The sequence below is a fragment of the Nomascus leucogenys genome, chromosome 4 (assembly GCF_006542625.1).
Source record: "Nomascus leucogenys isolate Asia chromosome 4, Asia_NLE_v1, whole genome shotgun sequence".
NCBI classification, from domain to species: domain Eukaryota; kingdom Metazoa; phylum Chordata; class Mammalia; order Primates; family Hylobatidae; genus Nomascus; species Nomascus leucogenys.
The window spans coordinates 106,154,866-106,171,821 of NC_044384.1; the positions used below are offsets into that span (position 1 = coordinate 106,154,866).

Sequence of the window (16,956 nt, forward strand, 5' to 3'; positions counted from 1 at the left end):
CTCTTTCTAATAAACAAAGCAGAAATAATGAAAAACAGTTATCTGGGAAAAATAACATCTGACAAAAGCCAGAGAGACAAACACCCTCAGCCATCTTAAAGTGGAACACAAATCTCTGAATTTGGTAGTATAAAGTTATTTAACTCTTCAAGTGACAAAGACATTACAACGTGACCCTCTTTTAGGAATACTTCTTGCAGGCAATGTCAGCTCAGCACAAAATTTCAAACCAGTTATGACAATGGATGCACTTACCTTGCTAAAATAAAATATAAAGAACTGAGAGGCAGCAGATATCATTTGTATAGGCCCTGACAGGTTCACAGTAGCAATGGCCACTGGGGTTCCAGTAAATGTTTAATTAACAATTGGCTCTCTGGAGGAAAATGCCATGATTTGTAGGTTTGCTGATTACCATGGTGTAAATACTCCCTCAGTGGCAGATTTCAAGCTGCCAAGGTGACTAATAAACACAACATTGGGCAGAGGTCTACATAGTTGGCTCTCAGGAGCTGGTGTGAGCAGGTTCCTGTCCACTGCTGGCAATTGCTAATACTTATTGGTTACATACTGTGTGTTGGGTATCTAAGTGCTTCCTAGTCATCCTCTTTGAATCCTTATAACAGGCCAATGGGGCAGGTACTATTTTATCCCTATTTTATAGATGAGAGGAAACAAGGTGTTGAAGAGGTTAATTAATTAACTACTCAAAGGCCACACAGCTTGTAAGTATTAAGAGCTGGCATTTGAATCTTGGCAGTTTGGTTCAATGGGCCATGCTCTCAGCCCTTCTTCAATACTGCCATATTTTGTAGGTGGTTAAAGAAGTTATTATGATTATCCAACACCCATCTTAAAAGATGATGTGTTGCTAAAGATTGCTAGTAAAGATTAGGCTCTGGGCTAGGTGTGGTAGCTCATATCTATAATCCTAGCACCTTGGGAGGCTGAGGTGGGTGGATTGCTTGAGCCCAGGAGTTCAAGACATGCCTGAACAACATGGTGAAGCCCTGTCTCTACAAATAATACAAAAAATTAACTGAGCATGGTGGCACGCACCTATAGTCCCAGCTACTTGGGAGACAGAGTCGGACATTGAGCCTGGGAGGTCGAGGCTGCAGTGAACTGTGATTGCAACCACAGCACTCCAGCCGGGGTGACAAAATGAGACCCTGTCTCAAAAAAATTAAAAAAAAAAAAAAAGCAGGCAATGGGGTAAAAAGGAATGGCCCACATCAGCCAAGGAAGGGTGTTTGTCCTCCTCTCTCACAGTAAATTTCACCTCATCCTTCAAGGCCCATATCAGGTTTTTTTTGTTGTTGTTGTTTTTGTTTTTTGTTTTTTTTTTTGAGATGGAGTCTCGCTCTGTCGCCCAGTCTGGAGTGCAGTGGCGCAATCTCAGCTCACTGCAAGCTCTGCCTCCCGGGTTCACGCCATTCTCCTGCCTCAGCCTCTCCGAGTAGCTGGGACTACAGGCGCCCACCACCACGCCCGGCTAATTTTTTGTATTTTTTTTAGTAGAGACGGGGTTTCACCGTGGTCTTGATCTCCTGACCTCATGATCCGCCCGCCTCGGCCTCCCAAAGTGCTGGGATTAGTTTTGTTTTGTTTTTTTAAGATAGCGTCTCACTCTGTTGCCCAAGCTGGAGTGTAGTGGCACAATTACAACTCACTGCAGCCTTGACCTCCCAGGTTCAAGTGATTCTCCCACTTCAGCCTCCTGAGTAGCTGGGACTACAGGTGTGTGCCATCACACTGAGCTAATTTTTTGTATATTTTGTGGAGACGGGGTTTTGCTACATTGGCTGGTCTCGAACTCCTGGGCTCAAGTAATCCTCCTGCCTGGGCCTCCCAAAGCACTGGAATTACAGGCATGAGCCAGGTGCCCAGACCAGATATTCCTTCTTTAGTGGCACTTTCCCCAACTCCCCAGAGTTGTTACTCCCCAAATATCTTTTCTTAAAAAAATTATTTTTTTCCATTAGAAAATAAATACATGCTCTGCCGGGCATGGTGGCTCACACCTGTAATCACAGCACTTTGGGAGGCCAAGGCAGGCAGATCACGAGGCCAGGAGATCGAGACCATCCCGGCTAACATGGTGAAACCCTGTCTCTACTAAAAATACAAAAAATTAGCTGGGCGTGGTGGCAGGCACCTGTAGTCCTAGCTACTCGGGAGGCTGAGGCAGGAGAATGGCGTGAACCCGGGAGGTGGAGGTTGCAGTGAGCCGAGACTGTGCCACTGCACTCCAGCCTGGGCGACAGAGCAAGACTCCGTCTCAAAAAAAAAAAAATAAAGAAAAGAAATGCATGTTCAAAGAATATGGAAAATATCAAATAGAACAGAAAGAAATATCTTGCAGTCTCACCTGCCACTCATAGCACTGATGTGTATTTGTACTATTGACCTCAGTTCCTTATACAATGATTCTCTACTCATGGGTGAGCATCTCCTGGGAAGATTATCAGTGTTATCCACATTTGTATCTACCTTTCACCCCATTCCCATCCAATCTCCACCCCAACACAGCACCCAACTCATGGCTGCCCCCCAATTAACCTAGATGCTTTATTGTAGTATCTTCTAATCCATAAAAGGAAACACCGAGCTTTTCATGTCCATCTTCAAAGCTGTCCTAATCTTAACTAAAGTTGGTTTTCTTCATTTGTCTTGAACACATATTACTACATGCCAACCCTGCGTGTGGCAGACAAGGGCTGCTCCAGCAGGCACCTGTTCTTACCTGCATCCCTCTCATCTTCTGGAACCGTGCTATGGTGTCGCTGATGGTGTAGACACGCACATGGCCCATGTGCAGCTTACCAGAAGGATAAGGGAACATGGAAAGCACGTAAAATTTTGGCTTTGATTTCTAGGAAAGAATGACAATGAGTATTTATTAAGCATTTTCTGGGAACTCCGCATGTATACATAATATTTTAGCATTTTACGCAAAGTAATAATTTAACATTTTAAAAGTTTCCTTTTAAAAAGACTGTTCCCAGAATGTAAATCAATTAAAATGTCAAAAAGCAAAATTCAAAGCCCTGGTTTAAGCTAAAGAATGTCCAAAATAATGCCAAACAACCTCTAAGTGTTAATTACCTATATATCTTATTTTTTTTTTCTCTTTTAAAAACTTATTTTTTAAAAGGAATGAATTAACAGTATTTGCAGTGACCTGGGTGAGATTGGAGACTATTATTCTAAATGAAGTAACTCAGGAATGGAAAACCAAACATCTTATGTTCTCACTGATATGTGGAAGCTAAGCTATGAGGCATCAGAACAACACAATGGATTTTGGGGATTTGGGGGGAAGGATGGGAAGGGGGGTGAAGGATAAAAGACTACAAATAGAGTAAAGCCTATACTGCTCGGGTGAGGGGTGCACCAAAATCTCACAAATCTCCACTAAAGAACTTACTCATGTAACCAAATACCATCTGTACCCCAATAACCTATGAAAAAAAAAAGAAAGAAAAGCGGTCCCAATGCAGACCCCAAGAGAGGGTTCTTGGATCTCATGCAAGAAAGAATTCAGCGCAAGTCTATAGAGGAAAGTGAAAGCAAGATTATTAGGAAAGTAAAGGAATAAAAGAATGGCTACTCCACTAAAAACAAAACAAAACAAAAAAACACTTCTCTTTTAAGACAGCTTCTATCTAGGTCCTTAAAAAACTGTTTTTCCAAAGGAAGCTCTAATAACATAAACATATCCATATAATTCAAAGAAGCAATAGTTGAATCACATAGATGTAACACCTCTAAAAATGGAGTCTCTTCCTAAATTCTCTATAGCTGCATTCTGACGTAGGTTTAGCAGTAACAACAAGATCCTAAGGTACCAATCTGGGTCCTGAGTTTCCCCATTGTATTGAAAGCCTATCTTTCAACAAAAATGTTGAAATGGGAAGGTAATGAGAAGATCTTTTTAAAAAGGGAGAAGGTTGTTGTTCTCCAGGGATGATAAATAAGCAGCCGCAGACCAGGGTTATATAACTCTCCAGCTTCCAAAGAAGCAGCTTCATCATGAGAAACGTAGACAACTGTACATGTATCTGAACAGAAGGAACACAGGCCAATGAGTCCTTATTGGATCACTGACTTCTGGCGTCTTAATTCTTCCCCTGGTAAAATGATGAATGTTGTCATGAGTGTACACATGAATGGATAAGGCAAACAAAGATAGTAGTCCTTGAATGGACTCCTACTGGGGGGACCTACCGTTCAAGGGCAAGAACTGTGCTTTAGTCACCTCTTTCTCCACGCCTGCCCCCAGTGCCAACAGGAGTTTCATAAAATGTTGGATAAATGTTCGTTGGCCTTTGTGCTCCAAAAGCCTGATAACTGGCCCCTATGGAGCACTTCTTACCCAGCAAACTTCACAAATCCTACCCAAGTAATAGGAGGGTTCCCCACACCCAAGTTTAAATCATCTCATGACAGGGTCAGGGGTGCAGGGGCTGGGGAGAAAGGAAGAGCAACACGTAACTGGGTAATTGATTCTGTTTGGTCACTGAGGGTCAGAACTTCTGCTTTTATTTATTTCTGCCTTCTGTTTTTTTCTTCCTGGCCTTATTCCCTTCCCAGAACTTTACTCCAGTTCTTTAAGAATTTGCTTCTCCCGAAGCAATGCAAACAAACACAAAACAGAATATTCGCTGGGCGCGGTAGCTCACGCTTGTAATCCCAGCACTTTGGGAGGCCAAGGCGGGTGGATCACGAGGTCAGGAAATCAAGACCATCCTGGCTAACATGGTGAAACCCCATCTCTACTAAAAATACAAAAAAAATTAGCCGGGTGTGGTGGCACATGCCTGTAATCCCAGCTACTCCGAAGGCTGAGGCAGGAGAATCACTTGAACCCGGGAGGCGGAGGTTGTGGTGAGCCGAGATCATGCCATTGCACTCCAGCCTGGGCAACAAGAGTGAAACTCCATGCCCCCCCCCCCCAAAAAAAAAAAAAGAATATTCATAACCCTTCTTTTGTGTACATATGTGTGAGGGAGTTTTTAAATATTATTTGCTGAGTGTTCGCATGACTGATAATACACATAAACCAAATATAATCAGTAGAGCAGAAGAAACCAGAAATCAGATTCTTGCCAAGGAGTTTGTAAACTTCCTTCAGCAAAGAAGTTAAACAAACCTTTAACGGAACCATTAGCAAGTGGCAAAAAGAAACCCACAAAAACTAGAGTAGAACTTTTCTTTGTGCTGCCCATCCTCTAGAAATTACCAAGTAATGTTAAGCTGCCTGAAGGAAGAGATGGGAAAAAGAGAACAATTAAGAAATCTGGATCATACACAAATTAGAAAATCATCTGGAACTGCTGAAATGACAACTACAATGGATTTATACAAACAGGATGGAAAGCAACACGTTGGTCACACACTTCAATTAGAAACTGCGGATTTATAACTCTTAGGAAAACCACAGAAATGTGAGAGAGGACCTGAGATTCAGGGGTTGGTGGGAACTCAGTAACTTAATAACCGTCCTTAAGAAAGTGAGTGGCAGATAAGCCTCTCAGCTTATGAGCAAATCCCTCCAAGGAGGTACAAGACCCCATTCTTTTACTTAGTGCAGAATCAGAAGAAAACTATCCACTCAATTCATGCCTTACTCCTTACAATGAATTAGGCCTATGGCTTATTCTTCAGAAATTTTTAGGAATATGGGAAAATGGCTGTTAAGAGTTCTTTGGGAGCTAGAAAAACAGTAAAATCCTTGATCTAGGCTGTTTCTAGTTTTTCATTTGAAAGTTTTTACATAAAATTATTTTTATTATACTGTTTGTTATATATTTGATTTAACAATCTTGCCCCATTTTCCACCTGTAATTTCTTTACTAGCATCTCTTTTTTTACATTTGTTCAATAAAGATTGAATTAATAGCAAATTCAAATGAATAATTATATACTAGCTAAGCCAAAATTCAAATCTGAGTTCATAAAAGATACATAGAAAAGTATTGTTTTCTAAAGTCTTTAATATTCATGAAGATTTCTGTTTATTGCAGAAAAGGTATTCAGCTTATTGCCTGTCCCTGCCTTTTGCTTTTCTGCATGAATTAAGTTATTTTCCTCTGTGACAATGAAATGAGTTCTATCATCTGGGGGTGGAAAAGAGAGAAGGAATGAGGGGAGTTTCTGTTATAATTGAGCAAGAATCTGATTGAAAGGGAAATTTTCATAATTATATAAAAGTGTAAGAATTTAAGCCTTTAAAAGAGATTAAGATTTAAATGATGGGGAAAGGATGGCTTTTATAAGTGGGTCCTATTATTTTTGTCAGCTTTTGACTTTAGAAGAAAGATGACTTCTGCCTCTTTATAGATCACGCTCTGAAGCTGTGGCTGAGCCTAGAGGATGACAGAGCACCTCAGTAGGAGTCCGGAGCCCTAGTTCTCGTCCTAGCTTTGTCACTAGCTGTGAGGCCTTGGGCAAATTCTTTTGCCTTTTGGGATCAGTTTGCTAACTGTAAATCAAAGGTGAGACAAAAGAAGGTTTCTGTGTGAAAAAGCACGAGCTCAGGAATCAAACACACATTTGATTTTGAATCCTGGCTCTGCCATGTCTTGGCAAATTACTTAAACCTTTTTCTGAGCCTCAGTCTTCTTACTCCAAAAATGAGGATAATAATACCTATCCCCTGGGTTGTTTCAGGATTAAATGAGGTATCATTGAAAGACAGTGCCTGGCACGTGGTTAAATGCTCATTAAATGGAAATTATTTTTTAAATGATAATTATGGTGATGACAAGACATTCCATTTCGAAAAACTTATTTGAGTGGATTTCAAGTGAATCTAATACCAGAGATCGATTATAAATGCTTCAAAATCCATGAGCATTCCGTCATAGTCTCAGGTCCTGATAGACATACCATGTTCTGATCTTCATGTATCTTTTATTTATGTACCACTTTGGTTTGTAAAATGCATTCAGTCACACATTTTCTCATTTGATTTTCAAAACAATTCTGTGAGATAAACAATGCAAGGAGCCCCAGTATCCAAAACGTTAAATGATGTGGCCTGGATCACACAGGTTTCCTGGGGCAGAGCCAGCATTGCAGCCCAGGCTCTGGCTCACTCACTGAGTGCTCACTCTGCTTTGCCATTCCTTGATTCAAACCCTGATAGGGGGCTGCCAGGGGATCACACACAATGCCCCTTATGCTATCTCGCCAATTACTAAAACAATTTATTTTGATCCATTTGACATTTTAAAAAACTGTGTGCTTAAGAAGAATGAGATGTCACAAAGTCAATAAGCTACAATGTCGAAACATTTAGAAGTCAATAAATGATCATCTAAACCAAAAGGGAAAAGAAAGCTAATTTTACTGTCCTCACTCAGAATTAAACTGCTCCTTAAGAGTTTGTTTTCAAAAATCCATTAAGTTACATTAGTCTGATGATGTTGACACAAGGGCTTTTCACTTCCTAATGAGGCAGAAGTCAAGCTTTCATTGTAAAATTATGTATTACATTCAAACCTTCCCTTTTTTCATTTCATTTTACTTGTTATACACTACACCTTTTTAAATAGCAATTTTTCTTTCTAACCATTGCCCAAAATCATCTTTCAGTTTAACACAAATAGCTCTCCTCCCCTTACTCATTTTTCATAACCACCAATCTCACAGAAAGAATGAATGTGATGACCGAATCAGGAGATGGGGAAAAGGCAAGTCTAGAGAGGTGTGGTCTTGTGCAGCTGTACTTACTCAGCTGCTTGCCTTGGGCCTAATCTCTTTATTAAACATAGACGGTTTGTATTATTTGACTATAACTGCTACAAAGAGATGACCAGAATTTAAAACTCCAATCAGATTCAAACATTTCATGTAACAAATCACATCTCCCAGCTGTCATTTTGACCAATATCAAGAGGTAAGGGTTAAGACATTCCAGACTGATTCCCAGCAAGCTGGCCTCCCAGAAAAGGAACAGAGAGCACTCTGTGCAAACTGGCTGCAGCCAAGTATTATACTTCCACCATTAATTCAGGTAGAGCGCCGAGCTGGTGCACCTGGTGCAGAAGCCAAGGGTCCACTAACTCGTGTAGCTGCTACCTGAAGGTTAGACCCTACCCCAGACCACAACGGTAAAAGGGCTAGTATCCCCCAAACCATGATGCTAAGGCAGCAGAACAGAGTTGGAGGCTAAGATTGCCAGGGAAGAGGCAGCTACTTCTCAGAACATGCAGCCAGCGAGGAGCCCAGGTGCCTCTCCTGGAGTCTCAGATATGACCCTGCCAGATCCCTGTGTGCTGCCCCACCATGCAATGGACCACAAAGGACCCATCATCTGGTAGAGCTCCTATTTTGATGAGCTTCCCCTAGTAAATGTTGCTCTAGAACACCTGGTTTGCTGCTGTCTGCCATATACCTCGTGCCCAATATTACTATGTGTGCATCCATCACATTGGAAACTCTTGTAAGCACTATTCTTGTATCACCTCATTTATGCCTCCCAATCCATTTACCCCTCCCAATAGTGCAGGTGGGCACTATTGTGATCACTCTCCATCTCAGATAAGAGAATTGAAGCACAGAGAAATTCAACAATTTGGTTCAAGGTCACATATTTAATATCTTATTTGAACCAGGTAGTCTAACCCCAGGGTCCAAACCTTCAGCTCTCTTCTCTACCCTCTTAGAATCTCTCAGAATACTCACATCGGCTTCTGAAATTTTGGAGGCCTGTTCTTTTATTCGTTGATGCCACCATTTCTCAACATCCTTTCTTGTCTGCAATGTATACTCTTTTGTCCACTTTCCCGTGGCACTGTAGATGCTTCTGGTATATCCGGGTATTACTCTCCTTTCCCACTTGATGACATCTGGCCCACCATTTAGCTGTCTTTTCAGAAGAGAGGCATAAAAACCCAATCTCTGCCAAACAGAAGCCATTCTTCAGAAGGTGAGAAGGCCCTGAAAAAGAGGGCAGAAAGCACACTATGAGCTGCCTCAAACCCTCCCCAGAGCTTATCTTTCCATTCGGCAGTCCAGTGTTCTGGCCCTCTGCTTTCCTCTTACTCTTAATAATTTCTTTCCCTGAAAAGAATACTTTAGTAATTCAATTGAGCTAAACACAAACTTTTTAACAGAAAATGTAAAGGGTCAGTAACCCCTAATACCAAAGACGCAAAAATCCTGTAGGAAAAAATGGAGACCATCAGCTGGCCAGCGCCTGTGCAACCTCACAAGTTGCATGGAAGGCATGGAGTGCCTTCCCTCCCCTCCCCGTGGGCCAGCCCAGGGACTCTCCAGCAGGCTTCGCTTCCTATGTCTTTGAGCCTCAGAAGAGCTCAAGCACATGTTGGGTTGGCGTTAGGCTCAAATATCAGAAGAGGTCTAAACACAGGCCTCCCAGGAGGGCCAGAAATTCTGAACTACTATGAGTTAAATACACCCAGTAGTCTGAACCAGAAAATAACCATTATTTAGAAGACTGTTAATTCATTTAGTTTCTCCTTCATTTACCAAATATTTATTTATTTACTTACTTTTTAGAGACGTGGTCCTGCTCTTTCACTCAGGCTGGAGTGCAGTGGCATAATCATACCTCAATGTAACCTCTGACTCCTGGGCTCAAGCGATCCACCTGCCTTAGCCTACCAAAGTGCTGGGATTACAGGCATGAGCCACCACCAAATATTTATTGAGTACCACTAGGCCCACACATTGTTCTAAGCACTGGGGATATAGCAGGAAACAAAAACAGACTCCCTTCTTTCTTTCTTTCTTTTTTTTCTTTTTTGAGACGGAGTCTCGCTCTATTGCCAAGGCTGAAGTGCAATGGCATGATCTTGGCTCACTGCAACCTCCGCCTCCTGGGTTCAAGCAATTCTCCTGCCTCAGACTCCTGAGTAGCTGGGATTATAGGCACACACCAACATGCCCAGCCAATTTTCGTATTTTTAGTGGAGATGGAGTTTCACCATGTTGGCCAGGTTGGTGTCAAACTGCTGACCTCATGATCCACCCACCTTGGCCTCCCAAAGTGCTGGGATTACAGGCGTGAGCCACCACACCTGGCCCAGAGTCCCTTCTTTCATAGCACTTACATACTAGTAGAGAAGCAGATAAGAAACAAACAATAAGGGAGGCAGATAAGAAACAAAAATATATAACATGTGGTCACGGTGAGTGCTATTTTTTTAAATACAACTCATAGGTTGGGGCCTACCAGAATATCCAGTTGTGATTCAAAATCCAATTTTAATGTTTCGTTGGCTTCTTCCACAGGTAAATTCTGGAAATGACCTCATTGAAGAAGTTTCATGTTTTATTGCTATTCAAAGGGTTGAGGTGAGATTTTTATCAAATATTTAAGATATAAATATTACACTAAATAGCCTAAACTTTCTCCTTCTGGCATAATAGCATTCAAGAAGTGCTACAGTGAAAAAACAGATGAAAACAGATCTTTTCAAAAGAAGAGAGAAATAAAGAAACCCAGCACTCTAAGCTGATGTTCTTTGATTCTCTCAAAATTCCACTTCTATCAGGATTTGGCCTGTTTCACAAAGGTACTAGAATACAAATGTTGCCAGGAAGGTCAATATAGGCTTATAACAGTGAGTTTCACACTCACATAAGATAGCAACATAATGTGGGCATCTTACAAGTTGGTCTGCCAAAGTCATTGACATTATCAGTTCTCACTGCATTAGACACCTCTTGCTTCTTCAGGGATAGAATAAAGCACAGACTTAAAAAAAAATCTCTCTTAGGCCAGGGGCAGTGGTTCACGTCTGTAATCCCAGCATTCTGGGAGGCTGAGGCAGGCAGATCACCTGAGGTCAGGAGTTTGAGACCAATCTGGCCAACATGGCAAAACCCCTTCTCTACTAAAAATACAAAAATTAGCTGGGCATGGTGATGTGCACCTGTAATCCTAGCTACTAGGGTGGCTGAGTCAGAGGAGTAACTTGAACCTGGGAGGCAGAGGGTGCAGTGAGCGCCACTGCACTCCAGAGCCTGGGCGACAAAGCAAGACTCCATCTCAAAAAAAAAAAAAAAAAAAAAGAAAAGAAAAAAAAGAAATCTCTCTATTAGTTGGGCTTGGCTATTTTAAAGTACATAGATCTGACTATAGGCATTTGAACTATATGAAATTGGTTAAATGTTAGCAATTCCATATGACTGATCTAATATACATACACTTTGTACACTTAAGGCAATTGCATATATTTTTAGGGCTTAGGCTGCTATAATTAGAACTCCCTAATTATATAGAAGTCACAGATTTTATGGTTCTCTTGCCAAGTCAATACTTTCATACCTTTGCAAGCCAAAGAATGCCTGTTTAGCAGAGGACACATAGATGGATGCTTGCCACTTCTCTCCTAGACAGCATCCCCTAAGAACACATAAGGAGTGTTCTGGGCTGTCCTCTCAAATAGAAACAAAAGGGCACAACAAAATTATAAAATACAGTGACTTGAACTGCTCTGTCTACACTCTCTGTCTACACAACAAGAATAAGCTTTCTAAAAATGTTTACATACTACCTGGCTTACTAATGACCTCTGCTTTGCTTAAATAAACCAGTGAACTAGAGAATCCTGAAACAGATCTGGGTATTTAAAAGCATTTAAAGTTCATTTTTTTAAAAAAGCAGGAGCAGATTAGATAGTAACAGATTATTCAACAAATAAGAGAAAAACTTAAAATTAGAGCCCCATCTCAAATCATAAGCTGGAGTAAATCCCAGATAGATTAAATAATGTTTTTTAACTGTAGGTCTGGATCTGAAAAGCAGAAAAATAAAATAAAATAAATAAGAATGTTTTTTAAAGTGTCATAAAAAATAAAAACACAGATGAATTTTGTTTTGGTTTTTTTGAGTCAGAGTGTCGCACTGTCGCAATGAGATCGTGCAATGGCACGATCTTGGCTCACTGCAACCTCCGCCTCCTGGGTTCAAGAGATTCTCCTGCCTCAGCCTCTCAAGTAGCTGGGATTACAGGCGCCTGCCACCACGCCTGGCTAATTTTTTGTATTTTTAGTAGAGACGGCATTTCTCTATGTTGGCCAGGCTGGTCTCGAACTGCTGACCTTGTGATCACTCTGCCACGGCCTCCCAAAGTGCTGGGATTACAGGCGTGAGCCACCACACCTGGACCACAGATGAGTATTTAATAAATCTTAAGAGGGTGCAGGATGTTCTGTCCTAAAAACAATGAAAAAATTCACAAAGGAAAATGTTAATAAATCTGATGCTAAAAAATCTGTATATCAAAACCATTAAGAACAGAACTGGAAAGCAAGCAATTAGCTATGAGAAAATGTTCACCAAAACTGCAAAAACAAAAGGTTATGCTACTCTCGAGCTCATGTGTGAGAAAAGAAACACTAAACATCGAATTTTAAAAATGGGCAAAGGGCCGGGCACGGTGGCTCACGCCTGTAATCCCAGCACTTTGGGAAGCCGAGGCGGGCGGATCACGAGGTCAGGAGATCGAGACCACGGTGAAACCATATCTAATAAAAGCACAAAAAATTAGCTGGGCGTGGTGGCGGGCGCCTGTAGTCCCAGCTACTCGGAGAGGCTGAAGCAGGAGAATGGCGTGAACCCGGGAAGCGGAGTTTGCAGTGAGCTGAGATCGCACGACTGCACTCCAGCGTGGGTGACAGAGTAAGACTCCATCTCAAAAATAAATAAATAAATAAATAAAAATAAAAATAAAAATGGGCAAAGAAGGCCTGGCGCGGTGGCTCACGCCTGTAATCCCAGCACTTTGGGAGGCCAAGGCGGGCAGATCACGAGGTCAGCAGATCGAGACCATCCTGGCAACCACAGTGAAACCCTGTCTCTACTAAATATACAAAAAAATTAGCCGGGCATGGTGGCAGGTGCCTGTAGTCCCAGCTACATGGGAGGCTGCGGCAGGAGAATGGCGTGAACCCAGGGGGTGGAGCTTGCAGTGAGCAGAGATTGCACCACTGCACTCCAGCCTGGGCGATAGGGCAAGACTCTGTCTCAAAATAACTAAATAAATAAAAATAAAAATGGGCAAAGGAAAATAGCAAAGATGACATATAAATGGTTAATAAAGAGGACATATGAATGGTTAATATGAAAAAGATCAACTTTACAACTAATCAAATAAATGCAAATTAAAACAATGAAAGTTTAGTTTCCAGATTGGCAAATGAAAAGAAATATGCATTTTTAAACAACTGCTAGTGGGAATGTAAACTGATTCCACCTTTTTTTGGGGGGGCAATCTGATAACCTGTGTTAAGACCTTTTTAAGAATAGTTCATATCCTTTGAAGTTAGGAGTCCCCAAGACCCCACTCAGGTTCTAATTCCATAAGGGGACTCATAAGAATCAACATATAGTCAGTATTCATGGCTATGATTCATTACAGAACTTCCTAGGGTTCAGCCCTATTCCTTTCCTTTACTTCCCAGGCCTTGTTCTTGGCCACTCCAAGTACTCCTCCACCAAAGCCTTGATGGACTGCCTCTTACTGACAGTGAGGAGCAGCCATTTTATTAGACGGCTGTGAGGATATGACGATGTGAAAGGTGTGGCTCATGTCTTATATTTATGATTAACTTGGCCCTTTTCTTCCTTAGCTCTGGCTCCTCCAGTTCCGTCCTTAGATGCTCAGAATCTTATTCTAAGAGAAGAAGAATCTTCTCTTCTTCCACATCCTTCCAAAGAATCAATCCCCACTACTCCACCCCTCTTTAGAATCAACCCTGACCTCAATCTCAGTTGGAGCTTAAAGGAAGCGCCCTGCACAGGCAGGAGGGAGTGCCCTGGCCGCCCTCTAGGCCGTGGTCCCAAGACCGCCTTCCTTCTTGTGCATCATGCAGTCACAGGGGCTTCCCTTTTACGGAAGAGGCGCTGGGGCACAGAGCTGACGGGCTGCTGAAGGCTGGAGCCGTCAGAGCCCACAGTGATGCCTTGAGGAGCGAGTCATTCATTTCCCTGCGTGTGTGGGATGATCTCGGTTTTGACCCGTGAGACAAAACTCACCTCCCTTTTCTGTTCTCCTGAGTAGGAGGCAGAAAAAAAAACAGGACACAGGGGAGAAGCACACGAGGGCATCTGTGTACATCACTCAAAAGAAAGTGCAAGAATGCACCTAGGAAAATTTATCTTAAAGAAACCAAGCTTTGTGAAAACAAAAAAAATCTTGGATTTTGCAGCTACTAATTACCTGTGAGCTCAGGCAGATTTCTCGTCTGGAACCTCATCTTTCTGAGGAACTCCGAGCCCTAACGTGAAAACGACCTGTGGGCCCCAGAGAGGCAAGGGATGACCTTCAACTGGGTCCAAACCCATAGTCCGGGGAGCAAAGATCTGGGGTAGGGGAGCAGTGGAGAGGGGAGCTTGAGTACAAAACTACGTGTATATATGCATTTTTCTGGGAAAGACTCCAGAGCTATCAATGGGGTCGGTGACTCAAAGACCCTGAAGACCTGGATCTCAGATATTTTCAGTTTCGAAACTGCAAGGTTCCAGGACCACCCAACCCAGCCCACCTAACCTTCCCTTCCTGCTCTCAGCAAGTCAGAATCTCCCGAGCCGGAGGAAGAGGAGACCGGGCCTCGTCTCTCATCTCGCTGCGCCCGGTTCAGGGGTTTACCTGCTCACAGGTTCTGGCCTGCGGCTCCTCTACTCCTCGTTTTCCACCTTTAGGCAAGCACTGCCCGGCCACGGATCATGGGCGCCGCCATGTTGTCAAAACAACAACTTTATCGATAGCGTCCGCCGTCGACACAGACAGACGGGGGCGGGACCGGGGAAGGAGGGAGAGCAACCCAGTTCTCGACTCCCAGCAGCCCGCCGGGCGGGGCGGGGCGTCTGCGCGGCGGCCCTGGGCTCCGCCCCCCGGACTCTGTCACGCCCTTTAACTGCTCTGGCGTCGGCAAAGCTCTAGACGTCTGGGGCTCAAATTATTACAATTATAGCAGACAGATGAAAGCCGTTGATTTAGTGGCCTCAGAATAAACTAGGCGGCAGCTGGTGAAAAGAGCCCTGGGATATAGCCCAGACCCTAGGGTTCGAATCCCAGCGTAGCAACAATTGCCTCCTGGGCTTGGGCAGGTCTCGACTTATTGATTCCTAATTGACTGCATAATGAGTGAGGCACCTTCTTTCACCATGTGGCGTAATCCTCTAGCCCTGGGGCGGGGGGTGGAATTACCTGGGCAAGAATAGGTTTGGGGTAAGGTACTTTTCTCACCCGGCAAGTGTGCTAGGAGTCAGGAAAGCCTGATGCCTTCCCTTTCCTAGAGGAGTTTGTATATCCCATGCCCCCACTGCCACACACCCGGCAAGTGTTTCATGCTTGTAATAAATCAACAAATCAATGAGTTGCAAAGAACCAGTGGTGTTAAAGCATAATTTTCAAAAAGGTAAAACCGGTTTAAAGGAGAACTTGAACTCATATGTGGGCAGTCAAGAATACTGAAATGAATTTGCTAATTGTGCAAAATTGGTTAATATCCTATAGGACAGGAAAAAGTAATGTTTGGGAGCCATTTCTTTCTTACAGGCTTGAAATCGTATCTCTACCAAACAAAATTCGTCCCATGATTACAGTAGTCCCTCCTATTCTCACGAGACATGTTCCAAGACCTTCAGTGGATGCCTGAAACTGGGGCAGTACTGAACCCTATGTATACTGTTTTTCTTGCCTATGCATACGTACCTATGATAAGGTTTAATTTGTAAATTAGACACAGTAATATATTAACAACAATACCCAATAATAAAATAGAACAATTATAACAATATGCTGTAATAAAATTTATATGACTGTGGTCTCTCTCAAAATAGCTTATTGTACTGTCCTTACCCTTCTTATTGTGATCTGTCGATCTGATAACCAAGATGGCTACTAAGTTGGGTAGCTATATAGCGTGGATATGCTGGACAAAGGGATGATTCACAATGGTTCGCATCCCAGGCAGGATGTAGCAAGATTTCATCACACTACTCAGAATGGCATGCAACTTACAACTTACGAATTATTTATTGCTGAAATTTTTCATTTAATATTTTCGGACCTTGGTTGACTGCAGGTAACTGAAACCTCAGAAAGTGAAACTGAAGATAAGGGGGACTGCTGTATCCATATTCTATTCTATTTATTTATTTATTTATTTATTCTATTTATTTATTTATTTGGGACAGGGTCTTGCTCTGTTGCCCAGGCTGGAGTGCAGTGGCGTGATCTCGGCTCACTGCAACTTCCGCCTCCTGGGTTCAAGCAATTCTCCTGCCTCAGCCTCCTAAATAGCTGGGACTACAGGGGCACACCACCATGCCTGGCTAATTTTTGTATTTTTAGTAGTGAAGGAGTTTCGCCATGTTGGCCAGGCTGCTCTTGAACTCCTGACCTCAAGTGATCCGCCTGCCTTGGCCTCCCAAAGTGCTGGGATTACAGGCGTAAGCCACCACGCCCAGCCTCATATTCCATATTTTAGCTTCTATTCTTACAGAGATGAACAATAGCTAGTTAACAGAAAGGCAAGCAAAGGTATGCACTCCTATAGCATCAGATAATCCCCCAATACTCCACCAAAGGGGCATACAGTATTCTCTTTTGCCCATTTCCATGTCTTTAACAAGGTTTCCTAATAGTTCAACATCCAAAAATCTTGTTATTCAAGGTGTGGTCTCCAGCGTCAGCCTCACCTGGGAATTTGCTGGAAATGAGAAACTCAGTCTCTGCCCTAGACCCGCTGGATCAGACTCTGAATTTTAACAAGACCCCTAACTGATCCTCGACACATTCAATTTGAAGACTCACTGTCCCAGAATGTGAGAGCTAGAAAAGATCTAGCTCCTTTCTAGTCCAATCTCCTCATTTTACAGATAAATAAACTGAGGCACAAAAGAGCTGACTGTCTTGCTCAGGACATAAAGCAAATTAGTCAAAGATTTGTTACTCAACTGGATCTCCA

At 42.6% G+C, this 16,956-nt stretch overlaps 1 protein-coding gene across 2 annotated transcripts in view; it reads right to left on the reverse strand.

Annotated features, from left to right (window-relative positions):
* LARS2 (leucyl-tRNA synthetase 2, mitochondrial) overlaps positions 1–14,750 on the reverse strand; it is a 163,914-nt gene extending 149,164 nt beyond the window's left edge. For both annotated transcript variants that reach the window (XM_030811970.1, XM_030811971.1), the window contains exons 1-3: positions 14,631–14,750; positions 8,695–8,949; positions 2,747–2,875 (exon numbers count right to left, since the gene is read on the reverse strand). In XM_030811970.1, coding sequence (XP_030667830.1) covers positions 2,747–2,875; positions 8,695–8,928 — 363 coding nt within the window. In that variant the 5' untranslated portion in view covers positions 8,929–8,949; positions 14,631–14,750. The remainder of the gene's footprint in view (positions 1–2,746; positions 2,876–8,694; positions 8,950–14,630) is intronic.
* Positions 14,751–16,956: the final 2,206 nt, after the last annotated feature.